The sequence below is a fragment of the Anser cygnoides genome, chromosome 7, assembly GCF_040182565.1.
Source record: "Anser cygnoides isolate HZ-2024a breed goose chromosome 7, Taihu_goose_T2T_genome, whole genome shotgun sequence".
Taxonomy (NCBI): Eukaryota; Metazoa; Chordata; class Aves; order Anseriformes; family Anatidae; genus Anser; species Anser cygnoides.
In genome coordinates, this window is record NC_089879.1 from 7,634,325 (window position 1) to 7,659,956 (window position 25,632).

Genomic DNA, 25,632 nt, shown 5'->3' on the forward strand with positions numbered 1-25,632 from the left:
TTTTCACTGGCGGGCCACAGTTTTGTGCAGCACTCACACCATGTGAATATGGCCCTGAGAGGGCACTGTAGTGATCTTCAGCCTTCTCATGAAATTTTCATTGATGCTAATGCCTAACATCTATGTGGTAGCTCTGTTAAAATCAGTGAGGTTAGACAGCGATTATTCTTGTACTGTCAATTTATGTTGGCATATCTGAACCCCTTGTGTGATGGATTGAATGGTTTGAGGCTGCAGCTTTCTAGAAACCTAGGAGAAGTGCTCTGTGGATGAAAAATACAGTATATTAAATCACTGTTCTTGATTGTGTTTGAGAGGTATCAATCCCGAGTAGGTGCTTGAGAGGGAACTTGAACAGAAGGCTATCCCAAGCATCCGCAGTAATCATATTTCTCTGCATAGTCAGACTAATACCGTAATAAATACGGGACCAGGTGCTTGAATTTAACGGTGATGGGTATCTTGGTAGTCTTACAAAAATACTGTGACGTTTCAAAGGTTCTTCCTTTGTGCTGCTACTCCCTTGCAACGTACTAAACCAGCTGATGTTGGTTCACTGAGAAGGAGAAAAAATTCTTTCCAGATCCGCACTAAAGCTGAATCTTGTGTAGGGGACAAGCTAATTAGCTCATCTATACGTTCATTAGAGCAGGTGTTCAGAGAACGTAGATGACTTTACTTTTGCTATCCTTTTCAAAATCTATCTGCTGTACTCTTACTTTTTATTTGTTATATTTAGACTCGTTTCCTGTTATGCTTATAAAATTTTCAGCCATTAAAACCACAGACTCCAAACAACATATCAAAATGACCATAAATGTGACAAACTTCCTAAGGAATCAAAACAAAGTGTTTCAAGCCCTCGAGTGGGCTTATTTGTTACGGTAACCCTTTCTGAAAGTGTTTTTTCTTTCATATGAAATGTATTTTTAATTTGTTTTCAATGGAGAGAGTTGACAGGGAAAAAATAATGTACTGTTTTATTTTTCTGTAGTATTTTTCAGTATGATTTAGTTTTATCTATCTAAAGCAAAACACAATTTAAGATGCCTTAGTCCTATGTTTTATATTTTAGATTGCGAGTCTATTTTTTTTTTTTTTTACTTGGTTCTTCTCATTAGATTGAAAAGGAGATGCTAAGCTCTCTGGGAAAAGGGTCTTATTTCTGAAACCAGCAGTCACATGCGTTCAAATATTCTCCTGCTGCATTATTCAAAACACCTACAGCTGAGCGCGTAACTTAGGCAACCTGGCTTGATACTGAATAATGTAGTCACTGCCTTGACATTCGGATAGATGTCTGTACCCAGCAAATGCTATTTTTATGCGTGTTGTCTTGTTGCTCGAAGCATCATGGAAGACTTGCCTGCATATAATGCCTCTTTTTTTTTTTTCCTGAAAGTATACGATTCGGGTCTCTGTTTGTTTTTCTTGATTGTTTCTTTTGCTTCTCCCCCTTCCTTTGTTAATTATCTCAATGCATTCTAAAGGGTACGATCAATTGCTATTGAAGTGTATTTAATCCGAAGCAAAACTTTGTTGCTATTTAAGCCTCTCGTCAGGAAACCCAGCGCTGGGGTTGTTTGGTTTCTTATTTCCGAGGCCATTTAATGGCAGCATAAATATTCAGCCTGACTATAAATAGGTAATTAAAGCAGCCCATTGGCCAGATGTTCCCCTTTGTTGCATGGCACGGCGCAGGGGGGAGCGCAGGCAGCAGCAATTCCAGTGCACGCCGCCCCTGCTCCTGGCAGATCCTGCAAGCGATCCCTGTGGCCGGGGATCTCCCCAGGGAGCTACGCGTGCAGCTGATGTGCTCAAACGCTGCGGTTCCTGGGAGCCTTTGCGGCGTGCTCCTTCCCTCCCCGCTTCTCAGCGGCTCGGCAAATTCCTTTGGGAGGCAGAGAGCTGGGGAGCCGAGCGTTTGCTCTGGTCGCGACAGCAGGTTTGGGGAGGCAATCTTCATTTTAGGGCACGCAGGGCTGGTGCAGGCCTCTGCGGGTCGGCCGTGAACACGTGAGGTGGTTCGCTGGGGTTTTACCTTCGTGCCACAAATTGGCTCCTCAAAGGGAACAAAACACAGGGGCCCAAGCTAATGGCACGAGGGCTCTTGTCAGAGCCACGCTTTGAGGGAGGGAACCTGGGGAAAACCTGGGTTGTGCTGAGTAAGCACCTGCAGGCTGTAGGGTTCTGCTCCAAGCTTCTCCAGCCCTCCGGGGCTTCCCCGGATCCTGCCTGGTCACAGCGACAGCTTCGATGGGAGGACTCGGGACAAGCTTTGTGTGAACCTAACAAAGACCTGTGGTGGGTATCGGGGTGATGTCCTGAGCCCAGGAGTCAGGAGGGGCTGAGGCCGTGCTCGCAGTTCATGCCCTCGGTTATTTGCTCCGTGGGAGCAGCGCTTTCAGAGCACGCATGGCTGCTGAGGCTGGAAAATAAGAACAGACCCAAGAAGCAGGGGAGGGAGACAGGAAAACGCTTCCTCCAGCTGCAGGATCACGCCCGGGAGGATCTCAGCCTCATTTTTCCCCTCGGCTCTCCTCGCTTAGGCAAACTCTCACGGCTGGAGCGCCGGCGGGCGCGTCTCTCTCCCAGGTCCTGCAGCCCCTTCTGATCACCTCCAAACCTCCCGGTACCGCAGCTCGGCCCGGGGGGGTGCCAGAGCCCTGTCCAAGGGCACCTCGAGCCCCGCAGCGCCGCCGCCGCCCCCCGCAGCTCGCCGTTCCCCCCCCCCCCCCCGTCGCGATTAGCCGTGCCGCGGCGGGGAGGGGCCGCGCCGCCCCTGCCAGGGCCGGGGTGGGGCCGGGAGGGAGCCGAGCCGAGCCGGGCCCAGCCGGGCAGCGACAGGAGGAGGAGGAGGTGGAGGAGGTGGAGGAAGGGTGCCCGGCCATGTCGGAGAGCGAGGGCGGCGCGGCAGGTAGGGCGGCCGCCGCAATGCAGGAGCGCGGCGCCGAGCGGGGGGGGAGGCGGCCGGAGCCGCCCGGAGGAGGGGTGGGGGGCACTGCCACGGGGGTTTTAGGGGACACCGGAGGGTTTTGGGGGACACCGGGGGCTGCAGACCTGCAGTGACCCCCCCGAGACCCCCCCTGAGGCGGCGCTGGCCCGCCCCGTCCCCGGGGGTCGGCGCTGCGGCAGGCGGGGGGGGGGGCGGGTGCGGGGACAAAGCGACGGCCTGAGGGGGGCTTGGGGGGCTCTCGGGGGGGAAAGGGGAGTCTGGGCTGGAAATGGGGTGCCCCTGGGGGCGAGGGATAAAGGCAGGGGGTGTCTGTAGCTGGGGGGGGGGGGCGATGCGGTGCAATAAAACCCGGCGGCAGGGTGGGAGAGCGGGGTGGGGGCGGCCCCGGGGGCTGCGGGTCTCGGCTCGGGACCTGGGGGCCGGATCCTGGCGGGCCCCAAACGAGGGTCCCGTGGTTTTTGGGTCCCTTCGTGATCGCGCTGTGCCTGATGAAACCCAATAAAACCCATCAACGAGGCTCACTGCAGGATGGGGGGGGTCTGCTTGTGTGGGGAGGAGGCTGGGGAGGGATGGGGGGCCTGGGGGTGAGGTGATCTGTGTGGGGGATGCAGACCCAGGGGGATGCAGGCACAGCCCGGTTGCATCCGATCTCCCCGTCCCTTCTTTCCAACAGCGCTGCAGGGATTTGAGAAAACTAATGCTGAGCCTAAGGTGGCGGTGGTAATTCGTGGGGAAAGTTGAAAGGTTGAGTTTATACGGATCGTGGTGGGATCTGGGGAATGTTTAGAGTAAAATAGCTTAGCCGCAGCGCGTGTGGAATAAAAGGAGGCACAGGCTGTCTGTTTCAAACAACACAACAGTAATAATTAGAAGCTAGTTGAGTCTTCAAGATGATCCTTACAGCATCTTTCCCCCCTCGTGTTTGTGTTCCTTAAGTGCCTCCCAAAGCAAGTCTCTTCTGTCTGTTTTGTGTGAAGCTGCCTGTAGCAGTTCTCCTGCAAGCAGCTGACAAAGGCGAGGAGAGAGTGACAGGTTCATTTGTCTGTTGGGTGGCAGGGTGTCGTGTGCTTTGTTTTCTGCTAAGTTGCAAGGTTAGGGCAGTGCAGTGCTGAAATCAAGTAACTCGTGGCACAGGGAGAATGTGTGCAGGAGGGGATTTTGTTAGAAGGTGGAATACCAGGTAGTAAATCAATGATTTGTTACGCCAGAAACCTTTATGTACTTTCCAGTCTCTGGAATGCTGAAGCTGTCAGAGAAAAAAAGACTTCAGGGATAAAACGTGGTTTAGGGAGTGTTACTGTATTGACAGTGCTGAAGCTGCAGTCATTTATTGCAGCAGCGTGCAATGCGCAGAAGAAATGTCTGGATGTAAAGCAGCAAAGTGTTGCATGCTCTGAGTGCCAGTCATTGCACAGCTTCGCTTAGCGCAGCATTGCGGTATCTGCAGTTTGCTTAGCGTGAGCCTGGATGAAACTGTTCGTGTCCAGGAGCTGTTGCGTGTAAAACTTCTAATTATACCGACTTTCAGCGCTTTTGGCTTAGAACTGGGTGATGCTGATCCAGCTGACAAGTTTGCCTTTACAGCACACACCCAGTAAGGTTTTGGTCTGGGTGTTCAGTTTATTCCCGCTGGGCCAGCAGCAGGGAGGGGGCTGCAAGGCTCCCCGAGGGCTGCTTGAGGCCCCAGGAGCTCTGTCCTGTCCAGGGGCTGCTTTGTCTGGTGGATGTTTGGGGTAGCAGGGTTTTAAGCGGGTCGCAAGGGTGTGACCAGTGTGTCTCAAACTTATCTGCAACCAGGAGCAGGAATAGACTGCAGTGGCTTTGGGTGCCAGCTGAAGTTAGAGCAGCCTTCAGGAGGCTGGCTCTGTGCAAGGAGAGCAGAGTGCTGCCTCAGCTACAAAAGAGCTGGTCCGTGCACATAAACGTCAAGGTTAGGGTTCTGTTACGCTCTCTGACTCTGTCACTGTTGTTTGGGGCAATACGCGAGCTGACTGCTATTTTACCTTGCACTTTTTTCTGCCAAATGCTTTTTGCTATCATCTACTATGATGCCACTTATTCTATCAATAACTGCCCCAAACAACCATACCTTTATTTTAAAAAAGAAATCTTAAAATACTTTTTTTAGTTTGAAGCAAAGGATCCCATCACCTCCATTTTCTGTACCTGAATTACTTTTTGATGTTGTGTAAGGCGGGATTTCAGAAGCGTTTGACTTCAAAGAGTGCAACACTTATGGTTTTAGTAAAGTCTGTCTGTGGCAGGTTTAGTCTGTATGTATTGTGAAAGCAACTTGGCTTATTTGGGTATTTAAAAAAGCTACGCAGGCTCTCAGTGAACAATAATGGAAAATGGGTAAATAATAAAAAACTGCATTCAAGTGATGGTACTCCCAAGGAGAAGAACAAGAGCAGTCATGACCGTAAGTGGGTATGAAGCAACCTTTGGGGGGAGCTTGGCTCTATTGCTATTATTTATTTATTTTAATGTAAAGTAGATGAGATTTGCCATTAACGATTTCACTAAGCAGCTTCTTTTTATGCGTGTCCATAAATACCATCAATCGCTTACATGTTCAGCTTCTATATGATACTTTTAACTCTTCTGTTAACAGCCTTGCTAGTTGAAAGTAGAAATGGGTAAAACTCTAGGTTACGACACTACGGCGCAGACCTGCCCAGCTGTGCTTCCCCTGCAATGAAAGAGATACCAGGAGGACTCGGAATCTGTTTCAGGATGAGCTCTGAAGTCCGTGGGCCGTGACTGTAAATGCTCTGCTTGCTTCCCAGATGTTTTCCTGAAGAGTGTGCAGCTGTTTAGTGATGTAAGGCCAAAGATGTTGGGGTTGCGCTCAGGGAATGCTTCTGTCAAATACAAACTTCAGGGATGTGAAATGCCTGTAACATACGTGAAGACTTCTCATTCTTAACTCTACCAAATGTTCTGGCTCCTCGGTCATTAAATTAAAACTGCCTCTACTCAGTCATCAGGCACATTCTGGTCTTAAAAAGAACTTTCCGTAGTTCTCGTTACTCAAAATATGTCAACTATGACCCGTTTGCTGTTGTGTTAAGAAACATAGCGATATGCATTTAAAATAAACAAGTATGAGTTTTAAATTTTGCCATAACTATTATTAAAGCAGTAACTTTGCAGTGTTTTAAAATTAGGATGGCAGTGGGTATTAAAACAGGAAATTCCTTCAAAGCCTGCCTCAGAGGGGTTTGAGAAAGGTTTTCATGTAAACGAAAAGGAAAATGCAGTCACTTCGAATAAAAAAGTAAGTAAATAAACTAAAATGCTCAGAACGTGGATGTCGGCACTCAGGCTGGACTGCCTTTGTTCTTGTTTTCTCAGTGCCTTTGCTGAGGACTGCATAAGGGTGTGTCAAGGACACAGGAGATCTGCTTTAGCAACCGCATCGCTTTGGCATCGTTTTGCCGTGGTGCTGGCGTGCTGCTGAGATCTGGTCGTGTGCTGGAGTCGTTTGGGGCTCGCTGGCCCCAGTAGCCCTACTGTGACTGCTCTGCAGCATGCCGGGCGCACAGATCGGTTCTGAAAGCATCTCAGTTTGCAAGTACAGGAGACCTGGAGAGGGTCTTTCTTCAACTGTTTCTTCTGACACTGATTCTTGAACACTTTGACCAGCGCTTACAGTCTGTGCTCTGGAGATGCAGTTTCCTAGGAATTTTGAGAGGCATTTCTAACAATTTTTATCGTTTGGAGTCAAGAGAGTAGTGTGTATGTGACTGCGGTTTTATAGTAACAATTTCATGTAATCTGTGGAAGTTTATTTGCTCTTGTCTCTGAAGAATAACTCTGTCTGTATAGCAGAAATGTGCCCAACCTGCTGTAGTCTTCTTGGGGAAGTTTTTCTCCTTATGGGAGAAGCAAACAGCATAGGGAGTCATCTGCGAGCACTGCTTTGGTTTGTTCCTTTTTAGATACATTTCACATCTGTATTGCTTTTCAGGACCCCTCTCTAGGGCTTTGCAGTCTCTGTGTGTACTCTGTCTAAGGATTTTAAAGTCCAGAGTGCTCCATGTTCACCTGTTGTGCATGGCCTTTCACCACGAGGCTCTCTGTACTTGTGTGCATACTTTTCCTCCTGTTTCACGTGAAGTCTGGAGTGGATATTTGGATCTATCCCTCTCTCTTACAACAATCTGGCTGTTTTTCTCTTGTAAGAGATAATGAAAACATAAAAATCAAAGTTTCTTTAGTGCATCTTTGCCACCTCCTGATCATTGGTTGGGAAATACATTGCTGTGACAATTTGATGTTGCAAATTTCATCTTCATTCAAGGGCCCTTGAGGCTTTCTCCATACTTAAAGATCAAAATACCAGTGGTTATGGTAGGCCCCGTTCCTTGTGCCAAACACATCTAACAAATTTAACATCTCTTTCTTAAGTTTCCATGGATACCTTAGCAGAGCACACGCTATAATCAGACCGGTAAGGCATGCCATTTACAAAAGCTTTCAGTATTGTCGTGATGGGACTCCCGCGTTCAAAAATCATCCTTTCACAGTGGCCCTCTTGCTTCCTCAGCTATGCTCATCTTGTGGTTTTAGCCATAGGAGGCTCCATTGCAAGCTGTATCATCTGCGTGTCATCGTGCAAGTGTACCTTTTTGGTGACCATCTGCTGGTTGCCAGTGGTCCCATTGCTGTGACGTGTATGCACGGTCATGGCATTTGAATGGAGTCCTGACGGGTGCTAGTATAAAAAACTCTGGAAATTGATTTCGATCGGCACTGCATGATTTTGTGATCTGCTCTACAAATCCTAAACATTCTGTCCTTAGCTTCTCTCCTCATAAGGTACTTTCCTTTAAGCCTGCTTACTAACCTGTTTTCAGGATCGTAAAATTAAAAAAATAAAGAAACGCGCTTATTTTCGATTTAGTTGTAAAGTGTTGCTCATACCCATAGACTAGAGATTCACTTTGCTAATGAATTGTGAAGTTTGACATCACTTTTTGCAGTTGTGCAGCTGATGTTCCCTTATTTTCCCATTTTTGAGCAACACCAGCCTTGAAGAACGTTAAGGGATTTATATATCACATCGCTCATGCTGACCACTAGAATAACTACTGCTTCTTACAGGTTGGCTAGTCCTTTTACACTGTCTCCCTCTTTCTTTCTTGTTGTTAGTTTGTTTGTTTTGGGTGAGAAGCAGGGGCAGGGGAAGAGGTTTATTTTCTCTGCTGAACACAAGATCCAGAAAAGCCAAACAGTGATTTTTGTTCAGTCTTTTACCAACGTTTTCTTTGAGTATCTTGACCTAGAAAGGTAAATCTGGGATTGCTTTCTTTTCGGGATACAGTTACATCTTGAGAAGATTCTTACGTAGGATCTCATGCTAAAACAGGGAATTTTATAATGCTATAATATTTTGGTTGTGTTTTTTTAAAAGAAAAAGCAAGCAACCAGCCCACCTTCAGCTGGTAAGTGGTGCATTCCCCAAAGTGCCTAGCATCACACGTGCTCTGTTTTATGCGTGTGGTCCTGGGAACTGGAGCGTAATCTTATTAGTGCCATTCCTAACAACCTTGCAGTGAACCAAGCTGATGAGGTAGATGATGACAGACGTGATGGTGACAGAGAGACAGCAGGAAACCTTTTCTAGGAAGGTTTCTTTACAGAATCTAGGCTCTGTGAACATCTGTGTGTTTTGTTTTCTGTTCCTTAGGTCTTTTTGTGTAGAAGCAAGGAGGGAGGAGATGAGAGGACAGGAAAACGGTGCTTGCTCAGAGGCTAATAGTCCAAGGAAGCCTGAAGGAAGCGGGTTCAGAGGAGTTTGTTGAAGGGACAGCAGATTAGTTAGGGCATACTAAAGGTATCTGTAAGAGAACTGTGTCTGTGGAATATTTAGAATGATCCTGGGGAGTTGTCTTACAGTACATTGAGCCTCAGAATTTGTTGTTAGCCCACACGTACCACGACATGCATCTGCTAACGCAGCCTGCCTTCCCCATCTGCATCAAGCAGAGTCAGTTGTGTTTCTTCTGGCAGTAGGGCATGGGTGCAGAAGAGCCAGAGTTCAGGACATGAGCAGTCTTTGCATGACTGCTGCTGGTGAGTTCGCTGCGCTCCAGGCCCTGCTGTGTGAGCGGGTTCTGATCAAGTGGGAAAAATCTCAGGACTCATAACAACCTGGCAGAGGTTTTACAGACACAGTTGTGTAGAAAGCATGGAAGCATTCGAGGTCTGTTCTGGTCCAGTTTACTGTCAGAAGAGGTGAACCTAGCGCAAGTGTTGTATTCAGAAGGTTATTGCAAGTTCCTGCATGTGGTTTTTAACTTAAGTTTAATAGAACAGAAAATAGGTGGTGTCTTTTAGTTTCCTTTTGCATGTGAGGTGCAGGAAAATGAATAGTATCCCTGAAGCAAGGGACGGGATGAATCTGGGATCATATTCTGATAGTCTTAACAATAATAGTAAAGACCTTAGGAAGCTTGATAGCATAATGGAAAAGTAATTCCTCCACTCAAACTGTAACCGTGATCGGAAGGGAATATAAAAACCTAAATGAAGAAATTCATAGCTTGTAATGAGAAATATGTCTAATTTTTAGATTTTTTTTTTTTTTTTTTTATTTTGTCCAAAGAATTGGGAGAATTTTTTCTTTAGAAAATTACTGTGCTCTAATTGGTATCATTGCAATGACCGATTATTATGAAAGGGTATCAGGAAACTTGGATTTGTATCAGGGATTAGCTACGGCTGTATTCATAGAAGGGAAGTACATTGGAGTCTTCAACAGACTGGATGCCTACTGGCATTTTAAAACAAAGAACTCCGGTTCCGTTGATGTTAATAGCAGTAGGGTCATTAGTTTCAGTGGAAACAGGAGGTTCTTACTTCTGATGTGAAATATGGGATCTTTTTATTATACATGAGGATGTTTAAAGTATTTCTTTGTATTTGCTTCTCTCCATCTTTTTTTTTTCTTGTTGTTCTATAATTATTTTCAAAGGCCATCTTTGTATTTGCAGTAAAATGCTCTAGGTTGTCACATTACATTTGGAAGCTGTGACATTTTGTGCTTAATGCAAAGCAAAGTCTCAGCAATACGAAAAGCTGAATAAGGTTTTCTTTACCAATGCAGCGGTTGCCAGCTAATAGCAATATGGTAAACCCTTCCTTCCCTGTTGTGCAAACATCATTAGCAAGCTTTGCTTGCAGCAAAATGATTATTGATGCTTGAAATGATATACAATGTTTTGAATGAAAAACAAAGCTTTGAATTCTGTTCTCTTACTGCACGATGTCTACCCTGTCCCCATATTTCACTCAGTGCATCATTTTTAAAAATTTTTAATCCAGAGATGTTGGCCAGATGGAAGATGAAGAATTTTGTCAAGATTTTGGTATGACCAGTGAAATGAATGAAATCATAGCCACATATAGCACTCACTCTCACAAGCCTCTGGATGGCTGGATACTGCAGAGAAATGGCCATCAGATATGTGCAAGTGTTTGATCTGTGAAAATGATCAGCACGTGCACAGTGCATTCAGCATTCAGTTAACCTGGATTTATAGATAAAGATCAGCTGCAGTAGTGGCATTTGTAGTAGGTCTGATGCACCCTGACTTACCATGTCCACCTGGTTTGTCAGCCAACAGACAACTAAGAGGCTGAATGGATTTGGCATATGGAATGGTACATGCACATTATACAAGTGGAAGAAGGATTGTTGTTGGAGGCAGGGTGGTGTAGTGCAGGAATACGCAGGAGTTTGGGAGCTTCTGGAAAAGGATTTGGTATCTTGATCTTCCCAGTGGAGTCCCTGAGCTCAGCCAGAGGCTCCAACCTACACAACGAATGGAATTCATTGCACTGTAGGTCACGGAATGGAACAATTGATTTAGGAATATCCCTTTGTACTTAAACATTATTGTGGAAACACTTCTTAAAATGCTGAAATTATCACCTGAAACAGGGAATAGTATTGATCCTATCATTGATTCAGAAAATCAGTGGAGTTTAATTAGCAAGTGTTAGATTTCTGGTCATGGCAGGAAGATCACAGTGATAAAAGTGACCTTAAGATGCATGGATTGGGATATAGCATACTCACTAGGGTTAATGGTGGTGCCCATTTTCTGGTTAGCAAAACACCTGTAAGAAATCCAGGCCATGACTGCTGAAGCTTTCAGTTGGAAGTGAGGTCTGCGAAGGTTCAGCAAGTGCACTTCTCTTCCCAGCCATGACTCTACTGCAGAGCATGCCTGGAAGGGTCCACCACGCTGGGGTTTCTGATGGAGAACTTGAGGCTTGATACCTTATTTATTCTTTTATTTTTTTTTTTAAGTTATTTCTTTTCCATGTGATAAACTAGTAACATGAGACATGCTCAAAAATTTCCCCTCTTTTCTGTCCTGGCTGGATTTCTGCGCTTAATGCTGTTTAGCAGCAAATCATTGCTGGATTGCTGTTTTTACTTGTCTTCTTAAATTCTTACCTAGAGAGATCGAACACTTACAAAAACTTTAGCTTATCAGTTGTCTATGTTACTTGGGTTGCAAGACACCTTCTGTTGGCAGTGAATCCATTAACAACTTCCCTAACATTTGAAGCAGAAAATCTTGCTGATGCCTGGTATTGCTGAATTTTATAAAAGTAGTATTTAATAAAGTTAATGAAAGAGTAGATTTTGTGTAGCTGCTGAAAAAACCTGTAGTGCCAACTTATTACCTTGTGACTATGAGGTTTAGCAGCTGTTTTTCTTAAAGCAGGTTTAAGCTTTCTGTCTTAAAACCGATTGTCTGGGACCACAGCGATCCTCCTATGTGATGTTTGAGTGAATTGCTAAAACTTATTTATCCAGTCCTGAACAAGAACACATTGCAGGGGCTCCAAAATGTGCAGGATAGACTCGATAGTCTTCCAGAGGAGACCACCTGCCATTAACTGATTTTTCTAATGAAACAATGAGCTTGGTCCCCTAGATCTATTAGATCTTTAGATCTGTTAGTAAATCACAGTCAGCTGAACGTGTTATCAGTGGAAATGTGCATATAAGGTCAGCTAAGTTCTTATGAATTTTGTCAACTTTGCTCTTACTGACTATATTCTGTGTTACTTAAAGATTAATCCTTTGTTGCTTTTTGTCATCAGCTAAGTTGGAAAACTTAGAGAGTGGCTGATCATTTACCGAGAAACAGGAAAATCTAAACTGATTAGGTACTGTAGGAAACCACAGCAAATAAACTCTTGCTTGTGCTTAGATGAAAAGAAGGAGTATTTTAAATTAAATCTGCTAAACCAGCAATTGCAGCTAATATGATAATGGATATGATTCATTATTAATACAGTATCTGCTGATCCCATAATTTTACCAGTTCTCTAAGTGTTAGGGGATTTGGAAATCAGATAGAATCTTCTGAATGTTAAAAAAAAAAAAAAAAAAAGTGCTGAAAAAGACAGACTTAGCTTTTTTCCCTTCCTCTACTGTTCAACTTGAAAATGCACAAGACGTGCTTGGGCAATTGCTTAGGACTAAAGTCAGAAAATGCAATGACATGGTCAAATTCATTCTGTACACATTTAGTTAAACTATCCAATACCCTGATATAGACAGTTGTATTTCAAGTTAATGTTTACAAGCAATGATGTGCCCATACTTTAGTACATAAGTAAATGAAAGAATTTCTGTTGAAAAAGTTTGCATCATATCTTGGATCAGTTTAAATATTGGTGTAAGTATTTGAAGACTTAATTTGGATTCTAAATCAGGTTGCTCCATTTATTGTGAGCTGCAAATTATCAAGAATTAAATGTTTGTTTATCACATGTTATTTAGCTATATATCCTTTCGGAGTGTGTAGTTTGGCACAGATAGCGATCCTTGGTAAACACAGGAGATAAAGCTGGAACTTGAGCTATGCAGGACACGATTGTGTTTTTTTCTTTAAATCAGCCTCAATAAGTCATTTTGCTTTTAGGGACTGTTCCAAATACCGTGATACTGTCCAGGACATAATTTTCTTTTTTTTTTTTTTTATTTTTTTTTAATCCTCAAGAAGAGGAATTTACTCCCAGAGACTAGGCATTTTCTTGTATGATTTCAAATCAGGTTCCTTGCAACCCTTTACCCATTCTCTGGCTTTCTTTTAGATTAGCCAATCCCAGCTCTTTAGAAATAAGAGGTTTTTAAATATCCAACTCTTGCTGGAATATCTCTGCATTACTGCTCTTCTGTGACACACATTTCTCCCCCCAAGCAAATGCTAACTCACCGCGTGCTCCCACACACACAAGTTTATTTTAACACCTTTCTCTTTAGATAGGGTAGATAGTACAAACATTTCCTAATTTCATGTGCATTTCACAACTTTTTCACTACTCGTTAGAAGAACTCTTGGCATTACATCCAAGGTGGTTGGCCTGCAAGCATTTTCTGTAAATGCCAACCACTTGGGTAAATGACTTTTTAACTTCCTAGTATTCTGAACTGCGTTCATTCAGTTGTTAGCTCTGCAAGCTCTGGTAGTGTCAGGGCCTCTTTTAACAACAGAGTTACAACAATTAGGGTTGCCCCCATTATTGTACACCATTAGCTAGTGGTGTTATGAAATGATATCACACAATTTTAAACTGGTGCAACGTAATGTGACGGCTGCTTGTGCCAAAATGATAGCAACTCTACAGAATCACCGAAATAGTATGTTTTGGTTAAAATTCTAGTTTGCTACCTGAGAAATTGTAAAATTGTCTTCTACGGTTTTCCTCTCCTGATCCAACAAAACTCCAGGTTGGTGAGGTGTAGGGCTCATTGCAGAATTCTTGTTTAGCAGGAGCTGACATTATTCTTATTTGCAGGAGTGGCATATTACTTAGATGAAGTGTAACAATGAATACTAGTGCAGAATGGTCATGTTCTTGGAAATATCTGTTTTGTCCTGGTCAAGAAATACTGATAAATCACTAGGAGTTTAACTTTCCAGCAGAGTTGAGCAATTGTTGAGAATTGGAAAGACTAACTTTTTATACATAAATTTTCAAGAGCATTCTGAAACTCAAAGCTACTTATTTTAAAGATCTTGGATGAAAATATCTAAATCTTTTTTTAAGTGATATTTTCTATGGGTAGCAAAGACAGCCCTCTGATTTCTGCTTAATATGTTCTCGTTGCTGCCAGATATTTTTATACTTGTGGATAGAGCAAGTGTCTTTGTATACATTTTTCTACTTCTGGATAATCACAAGTTAATTGGGTCAAATAAATTCTCAACAGAGCTCCACCCAAGTTAGTGTGCTGTCATTGGCTGAATATGAATATCACAGTGGTTGTTTAATCGCTGCTCTCTGAGAGACCAAAAAATGTGTAGATTGCCACACGGGATTTTCTGAGCGTCATAGGGAGCTATAAATAGCTTTTCAAGGTACACCCAGGGAAGGCTGATAACTGAAGACAGGCTGGAAAATAGATCACTGAAACATGAATGTTGAAACAGGTAACAGAAAGAACTAGTAGCAAAGAGGAACACTGAAAATACAGGTAGTGATTTGGCATCTACCTTTTTGTCCTCTAAAGAGAGAATCCTAAGAGGGGGAAACTTACGATGTTGTAAAGATGCTGTGTCAGCATTGCAATGTCCTGACCTCTTCAGAAAGTATTGGTTTGGATCCAGCCAGGAAAGACAGCAGGATGCAAGGAACCTTTTTATTACTAATTCTTTTTTTTTTTTTTCCCCTGAAATATTGTTCTTCAGTTCTAAGAAAAATGCCATGTTGATGGTATAGAAACGAATCTGGTTTTGAAAAGAGGAGGAAATTGTGCGAATGGATAAGGAAGCTGATAACAGCATCTGATCCAAATAGAGCTTAATGAATCCAGCAGATTCTGTGCTGTCACAGGCGGATTCTGTGCTGACTGTGGGTTTCTGTATGTTACCACAAAAGGAGTAATGTAATATATTCTTGAAGAGCTTGCATAGGAAATGTGAATGTTCTCCTTCTGTAAGTGATTCTGAATACCAAACTCAGCATACATATTATAACTTGAATAGAAGTAAATATTGTTTCAAGAGCAATATTAAGATTTGGAGGAAACTTTTCCTGTGGGCAGATTATCCTGCAGTTGTCTACTGCAAAGTTTTTGCATCTTCCCTGGGAAGCCACATGTTTGATTACCAGGAACAACAGGATTCTTCATTGAGTAGCCCTAAGGTCTTTTCTTGCAGGACAGCTCCTGTGTTATCTTAAATTAACGCTCTGACTTAATAGTCCTATGCCTAGGAATTCCTTGCCATCCTTAAATACGCATTTCGTTGTGTGCATTCCAACCTACAAGTACGTTGGATAAAAATATGTTGAAATGTGTTGCTTAATATTTATTGCGATGATAAGGTTTTGCAGTTTTCATGAGATTATATTAGATATAAATCATTTGAGTCATCAGTGCTTAATTATTTTGTTAAACTATTTCATTTTCTGTCATCACAGGGTAAATAATAGAAAGAAAAATACATTTGGCATTTATTTGGTATGTTCCTTTAAATGAAATTTCAGTATTGTGTGCAGGATAGAAATATTTCTTTGATGATTTGTTAATAATGCTTTCCTTTTTCCCAGCTGGGTTCTGTCCTGCAGTAATACTAACAGCTGCAAAATGTTTCTGTGCAGAGCATATTGAAGAATAAAAACAGAGACAGTATTAGGAAGGTTAAAGAATAAAGGTTCATAAAGGAATAATTGCAACTTTTTCTTACTGGGTTGTTAAACTGATATGAACTGCTCTTTTTCTCTTCACATTAGTCTTTTTTTATCTCAACTTGTGTTTAGTTTCTGCATTCACATGTTTAAATCCTAGGCTATTAATGTAAGTGTATGGTATTAAAGCCATTTGTATCAACTATGACTTCTCAATATACTTAGGAAGGCTTCTGAAATTATCCATGGTGATTTAAGAGGCAAAAGAATGGGAGTTAGTCAGGAAGGCCAAACATTTTAACAGTAAAGCTGCAGTTTGCTCTTACCATGTTCTAAGGGGAAAAAATAAATAAAATTATGAGGAGGCTGTGGAATTTGCTTTCTTTTTCAGCAGATTTGTTACAACAGGAAAATTGTATAATGGTATGCAAAGCAACTAGCCTATCCTACTTACTCTGCTTATGGACGCTGAAGGATTTTTGTTTACTTTCAGATGCTGTTTCCACATCTACTTACTCATCACCAGCCAAAAGTTTGGGAGATCCTGGAATAACTCCACTGTCTCCATCACATATTGTGGTAAGAAATGCACTCTTAATATATTCTGTCTGTTGACATGGCTTTCTCCTGCCTGTTCCATGGGAAGTAGTTTCTTTGGAAGGCTGTAATTTCCCCTTGTGCTGATCATTTTTATGCTACCCATAGTTTAAAATTAAATTTTGGTCCCACTGCAGCTAGTGATGGAGCTCCCATTTATTTCATTGGGGTCCCAGTTTTGCTTTTTTTGTCGACTTGTTGAGCTAATAGATTTGTTCCTGTATATTTTTATATCAAAGTGAGGGGATACTTGATCCTCGGCATTCTCACGTTCTGTCCCTCATCTTTTCACTGATTTGTTTAGGCAGCACCTGAAAATACTCGTTTTGTTTGGAAAAAAGGATATATACAATACATTAGTAGTATAATCTGAATTCTCAGACAACAGAATCTCTTCCAGCAGAGAGAGAATGAAACTCAGAATAGAACTGATCTAGTTTCCTAAGAAAAATAGCCACCTCTGTAAGCTTTTAGGTACAAGCAAATATCCCATGTACTTAATGTGTTTTAATCTCTTAAACATTGTCTTCATTTTATTGAGAAACTCCCATTAAAATTGAGTCCCACTTGTTTTTAAGATCATCTGCATCATCGATAACACAGTATATGCACTGTATATTTCTTAATATCACAAGAGATCGTGTTTAGAACACATCGCTATCCTTATCAGATTTCTTAGCTTTCTGAATCATGTGCAGGTTGTACAGCATCCTTCTTTGGGATTTCCTGAGTTCTTGCTCATAAATCTAGTTTCCATTCCTTTCTTTCTCCACATACGGTAGAACTTCCACCTCTTATTTCTGCCACGCTGATGATGTGATATCCTCTTCCAGTTAGATTTGCCTCTTGAACTCCTTGAGGAAGACCTATAGATGCATATTGCTCTGGTTTAAAAGATTTATTAGGGAAGTCCAAACAAGTCTTCCATCATTAGATCATTAGAGACCAAACCTTATGCTTTTTTCTCCATTTTAAGTAGCAGGCCTATAGGATGATTTTGGAAAATGTAGGGGTACAACAGAAAGGTGCTGGAAGTAGCAGGCATGAAGCTGCGAAGACACAGGACATAAGTGAGGAAGATGGTGGAACACTGCTCACAGAAAGAGGGCATCTGGCAGTTCCTCTGTAAAAATACCAATTGCTTCAAAATACTGCCGAGAGTACAGGCTGAACAGCAGTGGTGGGGGATTCAAACATGTCCCGTATACTTATGGGTCAACAGTTCTGCTCCATGGTGGTTTTGCCAAGATGGTGCATGTGTGGGTGGGTGTACTACCCTCCCTCACCATCTGCCTGCCTGAAGCACATAGCTCTTTCACCAGTATTTCCAGCTTCTTGTTCTCTTCCTGGCATGCTGAGCTGTTAGTACTTGAGCCACTATCAGCATTTTAACAACAGTTCCTTACTGTTTGTTACTTAGTGCCTCTTTATGTAGGTGTTATGATAGGCAAGAGCATACTGGGGGATGGCACAATTGAGATGGTGCTTTATATCACATCACATCATTACAATTTGGGCCATAATCCATTCACTTTTTCTAGTTAACACTCCCACATTGCCTTGGACTGTGCTTTCCAGGGACTGGAGGATTACAGGTAAAAGGAGAGACAGTGAATATGAGTCCTCCTTTCTATAAGCAGCTGAACAACTTCCCACATCCTAGCACAGGCAGGAGGAAAGGATACACAGTGTTTCCAAAAGAAGCTTTTTGTAAATTCCTCATTGATAAATAATTATTTTGGGATGTAAAGGTTATTGCTATATGTTGGGTGGTTCTGTCTTTACTACTTTGGAATGGTAGTGGTATCTCAGGGTCAAGGTTATGACCTAGGTAACTCCGAGAACCACTAAGTAAACCCCAAATATAATCCATTGTTGGATATAAACATATCCTTCACTTGTTCAGTTTAAAAAAAAAAAAATCACAACAAAACACTAGGTTACTGGTTTTGTTGTTAGCCATAAGTTTTAATGCTATAGGATAGCAGCTACTCCAACAAATGAGTGTGACAAACTTGTGATTCAATAGAAAATGTATAAAATATCTTCCAGCAAATCTATGATATATCTTCCAGTAAATCTATGATTGTATATTAAATTTCTGCTTCAATTGGAATATAGATCTTTTTGGCATCAACTTTGTTCACAAATGCAGCTTCAGGGAACTCCTTATTTCCTTTGAAGAGGTATGCATGTCTCAGAGTGCAGAAATCCTGAAGGATAAGACAGATTACAGTTATTCTAATCAATGACTCAGCGTCTGTTTTGCTTCTGCTATTTAACAGAAGGACTCTGATGCAGAGGATGCTGTAGAACAGTTATTTCTCGTTGTTGTGGCTATTGATTTTGGCACAACATCCAGTGGCTACGCCTACAGCTTCACCAAGGAACCAGAATGTATTCATGTAATGAGGTAAGGGCTGCAATGCAGCATTTAGTTTTCAATTGTGGGCTATAGTTATCTATGCAGTAGCTGTAGCTATTTCCTGCAGTACTCTGAAGGGTCTGGATTTCTCTAGTGTTGCTACAGTGTACGCCTTTGTCGTGGCTATAATTTCTTGTTGCATCTTGTTATATTCTAATTTGCTTTAATAAATGATGTGAGAATATCCTCTCTGTTATTTTGCTAAGTTCGTAAGGTGACATGAATAACAGGAGAGGTTAGTGAATATTTAAAATTGTTTAGGGAGCAGTGATGGCCTTTGCTGTGAGATTATGAGAAACTGCACGTTTATAAAGAGAAACATGGCATTTCCCAGGGTTGGGAAGCAGATATTCAAGGAAAACATTCAGGAAAATGTTTGACTCTGGTGCATACAGAATTTGGCAAATCCATGTTAGTAGAAAATAGCCTTGTCATCTACCTTGTCATCATGTGGTAATATCATAGGTGTGTAAGTCCAGTTTTCATAAAAGACTTAAGATCTTAATGGCTTCTTCATGTTTAATAGCATTTAGATGCATAAGCAACTACTGGCAAATAAGGGGAGTGGTAACTGCTTTTGCCAGCATAGCAGGATCCGAGAGCATCATGCAAGCTACTTGATGTAATTTTCTCAAGTGTTCCTGGATAGATAACACATTAGAAGCAGGATAGCAATAGTAAATAAAATGGAACCCAGGGAAAGTAAGTTGTCTGCAGCTGCCCATCTGCTTCAATCGTGCTTGTATGCAGTTGTGTTATACAAAGTTACTTGCACCCACAAACTGGTAGTCCATTTGGCTGATTTTTAGCATTAAATCTGAGCCAAATCCCTGTTAATGAACCAGTGATACTGGAAAATAAGGAACTGAAAGGCATACATTGGAAAACTAAGGTTTGATGTGAATTCTGTTCTGTATTGTACATATATAAGGGACAAAATTCAGGTACTATTACGTGATTTATTTGTTTATTGATTGAATCAATCAATCAATCAACAATCCTATTTTTTTTTCCTTCTACGATTCTGATGTATATAAGTCTAATGCAATCACATGTATATAAGTCTAATGCAAAAACTATTATGGCAGGTATCTGAAGGCGTTGCACCACAAGACATTTCTGTAGTGTTTTTGATATTTTGGGGGATTTTTAAAAATAACTAAAAGCTTATGTAATTCTTATTAAAGTATCTTTAAAATGCCTATATTGTAATGAGACCAAGGTATAGGTAATATAAGGCATAAACAAGGTATGTATGAGCTTAGGCCACAGAAGTTCTTTCAACAAAGCTGCTATTGTAGCAGTAGGTAATGTGCTGTTTGTTACACTGTAATGCTGAGAAGGAAAGGACACAAAGATTAACTTGCTGAAGTCCACTGTGATATACTGTAATTTTTCTAAGTAAAGTTGCTAGATGAATGCAGGCCTTTAAATCTCAGCAGACAGAATTCATTGTGCAGTCAGCCTGCACAGTCACCTTGTATGTGGCTGCAAAGTATTTTAGAGAGGTCTGGCACAACTGGGTGATGGAAAATACTATCTAAAGGGAGGTAAGTTTTGGAATGATAGACACTACAGTGGCAAAGGTACTTGTTTTCAATAAGAACAAGTAATGCTTCAAGGACTTTTTGCATCCCATCCATCTAATGTTCTGCTAATGGCACGGGAAGCTGCCTGATGCTGGAAGTCAAAGGACAGGCCACGCGTTGCTACTTCTGCCGGGTTACAGGGCTGTGGAATCAGAACCCATTTTTATCACTTCCTGTTCTCCCTTTACAGCAGATAATTAATCACATTTCTTAAACCAAATGAACAAAGTGAGGGAAGACATCTCTGAGCTGTACAGAAGTCCTATATATCTTGTTCCGATAATTTCTGTGGATCTTTTACTATGTATAATCCCTTCCGTTTTTAGGAATGTCCCTTAAACCCTTTGGATTCAAAATTTTACCTGTTGGACCTCATTTTGCCATTTGGTTCACACTCCTCTACATTTAATTGCAAACTTGATTCTCCTTCCAGGGTACCAGGCTTTCTGAGGTAGATTGCTGACATATTGAAATCTAGGTGCCAGCTGAGAGTATATTCCAAATCTTAAATGATATTTTACTTCCTGCGGTTCAGAACACCATATTTTTTCTCATGAAAGAAAGGCAGCATGACTGTGATTTCATATCTGTATATATACTATGTGAGATCCTGATTTAAAAAGAAGTTAAATAAATTAATTTAAAAAGAAGAAATGCATCTTGAATTTAAAAAGAAAAACAAAACAGTTCTCCAGGGGTTATTCCAAACAATGGAAAATATTTTAATAACAAAAATATTTTTTATTAAAAAAAATGAACAACAACAAAAAAAACATTGCTCATACTTCTGTCTGTGAATTACTGAAAAAGTTCATAAAATATTCCTGGCAGGGATGGATTTTTGGGAAGATATAGCTGAAATTGAGTTATGAAATATATATGTAAATGCAGATAAAATCATGAAATTCAGTGAAGAGAATTGTATACGTATCAGAATAAGGCTTCAGTGGTTTGGAATGTATTAAGAGATTTGAACTCTCTACATAGTGATGGCTACATGTAGGACAACTTACAGATATTTCTACAGACTAAATGTAACTTCCCACCCGTACTCGAGAATGTTTACATTAAAATAAAGCATACCAATGATACATGGTCTTTGCTTCCTAACATATTTTCTGCTTTTCCTCCTTAGTGTTGATCCTTTCCAGACATTTTGATTTCTGGCTGCCTTTTAACAAAGCTGCTTTTCTGTACATGTCTCAATGAAGGGCGAGGTGGGTGTAGTTAGAAGGTCCTGCTTTGGTGAAAGAGCGAACACACAGGGCTTCAGTCCGAAGTTAGACGGTAGTGTTAGGAGGTTACAGTTCTGGTCGTGTAATTAGTATACACACACAGTCATAAACATGATTTTGTTTATTAATTTGCTGTGATGCCCAATACTTAAAAGGAGGAATTTACAGGCATTGACCTAACAAAGATCTTTGAGGCATATGCTTAGCTTTAAACCTGTGAATTGCCTCCCTGAGTTCAGTGGCCTAAAGCACGTGTTTGGAGTTGGGCATGGGTTTCTAGACGATCGATGAGTGTCTTTGCCTAGATAACTTTTGTTGCTGTTTTATTAATTTTAGGTAGTATTTCATGCCTGCCAACTCCTTCCCCACAGGTTCTGTGAAGACATTAGTGGTTACCTTCAGGTTCTTGTTGCGGAGTAGAAGTACACGCTACAAGGAGTGCTATTCTCTGCATATCTTGAGGCTGAGTACATGTGTATGAGCAATCTGGCCAGGACTTAAGTAAGCACTTCAATAGGCAGGGCAGTGCCAGAGCCCTAATGAAAGACAGCTCCGTGCTGTCGAACTGGTGAATAACTTCTCCTGTGAAGGCAATATGTGAGGTGTTGCAGTTCTGAAAAACTCCTGTTGATCTATAAGCGCTTACGTGTAGTTGAAAGTGTTTTGTCTGCTGGTTAAACAGCAACAAACTGAATTTAAGTATTTCACAGATGGAGAAAAAATAAATGGACAAACGTGATTTTGAAACAAATTGCAGGCTGTATTTGGTAGAAGGGAGAATGTGGTCTTTTTTCAATTTAACTCAATCTTGAATCTTTCTTTTTCTTTCTCTTCCCTGTTTGATTGGAATTCTTGGCCGACACACGCTTGCTTTTCTTGTGCGTACACTCTGCGAGGCGTTCAGCTACATGTGATGACCCCGCTGCTTTATTTCCTTGACTGTTGTACTGCAGCACTGGATCAAATTCTCATCACTCTGCAAGGATCTCTCTTCTTCCTCTGTTAGCCAGATTCATGTGTGAGGAAGGGTATTTCTCTAACCTTACTGTACCCTTGTGATCCTTTCCACGCTAGCTTTCCTTTCATCTCTTTTCACCTTTGATATACAGTCAGATCCTAAGTGGCTATAAACTGGTCTGCTCTGTTGAGCTGCTCCACTTTGTCAGCCTAGGAGCTGGTCTCAGATGTCCAAATTTAGTCAGAAATCTAACTTAGGTTCTGTTTGAATAGATTTTTAGCTCTGACCCTGCTTTGAGGAGCTATCTCCCACGTGCGTTTGGAGTGCTGCTGGTTTGTATTATGTCATGCTCTTCACGGATGTTTTTTTTTTTTTTTTTTCTTCCCTGAGAGCATTATTACTATTATTTTGCCTGAATCAAACCCACAAAAGAAAACTGCAAGCAGAAGTGTTGAAATGCTAGCTGTGCTGATGGTATTGAAAGAAGCCTCCGTTAACTGGAGTGAAGCTAGGGCTCCATCTGAGAAGAGTGCAGCAGCGAGGAGCTAGCGTGCGCAGGCCTCTGACTGCAGCTGCTTCTTTCTAGAAAAGATGTCACACAGGAATATTTCGAAAGCTCTAACTGCAAACGGTAAAGTCAGACTTCCCATTCTGTTCTCAGTAACCCAGGCTGAGAGCTTCAGCACATGCTGAACAATTACAGTGTCTAATTTCCATTAGAAAATCATCAAGAAGTGAGCACCTAATTCTCTAGACGATTTTGAAAATTTCAGCCTGTGCTACAGAGCATCAATTTGTTTTCATTTAAAGTGCATGTTATAGGTGCTTCTTCCAGAAAGAGAAAATGTGCCTAGCCATAAAGAAAAATAAAGAGGCATTGTTATTAGCCAGCAGCTAAGTACACGTCCTATTTATGGAATTTCCCACCAGTGACTCAGAATGAATCATTAATGATTCCAAGTGAAAAAGATACCAGATTGTCTCCTCTCTGCTCACTGCGGGTGTGTGGGATGTAACATTCTGGTGGAAGAGGCAGCGTTTTCTGCCTGTGGGCTGCGGGACCCCTACTTCTTAGCGTTGGAACCATATGTTAGCTGTACGACCTGCTCACAGGGTTTGCAGTTAGCCAAGTACATTGCTAGGAGCAGGTTGCAGGAAATGCTCTGCAGCAGAGCCCTTGCCAGCTGATAATAGCTGTGGGGCTGAGCAGCAAGACAAGGGAGGTTTAGCAAAGTTTTTTTACCTAGTGGGTGAAGGTGGAAAAACACTCCACTTCTCATCATACTGTTTCTGCATTCAAGTCAGTGGAATTGCACTCTATATTAGAGGAAATTCATGGATGTGGTGGTTCCCTGCCATCACTGCTACTACTGCAAAAAAGGTCATGTTTTGCTCTGTTTGGTCTAGCTGAATGGTCTCAAGGGTTCCCAACAGTTTATAGGATCCCAATCGTAAGAAGATCCCAATCCTAGCTGCTTATTACTTGGCCAAGTATTAACCCCTTAGATCTATATTTTTTTTTTTTTTTTGTCTGCATCACTTGTCTGACCTGATCTGGAGGTCAATTAATTTTCAATTGGTTCAACAGTTTCTGAGAGTGAAATGGAAAAAAAAATATTTTTTCTACATGATCTTCCCACGTCACGTAAACAAGTACCAGAGAACAAAGCAATCATTTTCTACTTCAGAACAAGGACTTTGGCAGTAGGACATCATGAAAATGTGTTTTGCTATCTTTAGAAAAAAGTAATCAACATGTGGTTTAGTAATGAATGCAGTTGCCCTTGTGATCTTAACTTGGTTCCTTTTTGAGCTGCATTATGATTATGGCAGATATAATAAAGCAGATTTTCCACTGGTGCTTTTTAAATAAAATCTTGTCTGGTAAGTGTTTGTTTCCCATGCTGAAAGTGTTTGTATATGGGGCGAGAGGAACAGTAACATGAGTTTCTTGTTCTTCCATTCTGCTTTTTTTTTTTTTTTTTTTTGAGATTGAGAAGCCAGGAGAAAATCAGAATTTTACAGCTCTCTGTGGTACAGGTTTTTATTGTATGACCTTGTTACTCCCCCACCCCAAAATTCCTGCTTCATTTAATACAAAGTAATGAGGGTCTTCCCATGTTCAGTGTCCTTATTTATTTCCTTATCCAGTCTGTGAAACTAGCATTGTGTTCCTTTCACTGTAATACCTTTGTACTTATCAGATCTTCCCCAAAATACCTTCGTACTTATCAGGTCTTCCCAAAAATGCCTTTGTGATCTTCATAAGATAGGATAGGTGTAGTCGTTGTTTTAAGGGGTAGTAGTGAGCCTCTAATATATTTAGGGGTTGGGGGAGTCTGTTCTAATTTTGACGGACAATTTTTTTCTAAAATTTTAATTACCATTTAGACATTTTAAACACGAATTCCATTAACTTCAGGTGAGTAGAGAGAACTACAATGAGAGCTCAACATCCGCAGATTTTTCCATATGGTATTTATTGCATATGTATGTTCAGTTTAAAAATGTAAGTATAGTGCTGTTTCCTTCTTAACTGTGTGTGGCTTACTCTAGGAAGCCTGTATTCTTATCAAAGACATACTATAATTACATCCTTAAAAACTGTACAACTAACTGTAAAAATTATTATATTCTCTGAAACAAAACTTGCAGTCCTCTTTTCTTGAATGTGAATAAAACCACTTGCTTTTGGTATTTTAAGGATTGAATTTAATATTAATATATCTGAGGGGAAAACTGTGCGTGTAATCTGCTACCAGATTGTTTTCTAACAATATTAAGTTTCTACTACTCTTAAGTGTTAGTATCACTTACTGAAAATGTTTCTCTTGTTGGATAGACGATGGGAAGGTGGAGATCCAGGTGTATCCAACCAGAAGACACCAACTACTATCCTCTTAACACCAGAAAGAAAGTTTCATAGCTTTGGGTATGCAGCAAGAGATTTCTACCATGACTTGGATCCCAATGAATCAAAGCACTGGTTGTATTTCGAGAAGTTTAAGATGAAGCTACATACCACAGGTGTAAGTAATAAGTCTCAGATAATTCTGCATTTGCTACTCACATCATCTTGGCTATGCAGTGCGCTAGATTTTGCCTAAAGATTGTGAACTGGATGTGAAGGAGATCTATTTCTAAGTTTAGAGAGTGAACAAAGTAAATGAAACTTTTCAGTTAGCATATTCCGATTCATTTTGCTT

General features: G+C 41.4%; 1 protein-coding gene across 1 annotated transcript in view; it reads left to right on the plus strand.

Annotated features, from left to right (window-relative positions):
- The first annotated feature begins 2,763 nt into the window (after positions 1 to 2,763).
- The window catches only part of HSPA12A (heat shock protein family A (Hsp70) member 12A), a 61,503-nt gene continuing 38,634 nt past the window's right edge, over positions 2,764 to 25,632 (plus strand). Inside the window, 4 exon segments of the mRNA XM_067000163.1 lie at positions 2,764 to 2,917; positions 16,116 to 16,201; positions 18,505 to 18,632; positions 25,269 to 25,455. Of these exon segments, the coding sequence (XP_066856264.1) occupies positions 2,890 to 2,917; positions 16,116 to 16,201; positions 18,505 to 18,632; positions 25,269 to 25,455 (429 nt within the window). The 5' untranslated portion in view covers positions 2,764 to 2,889.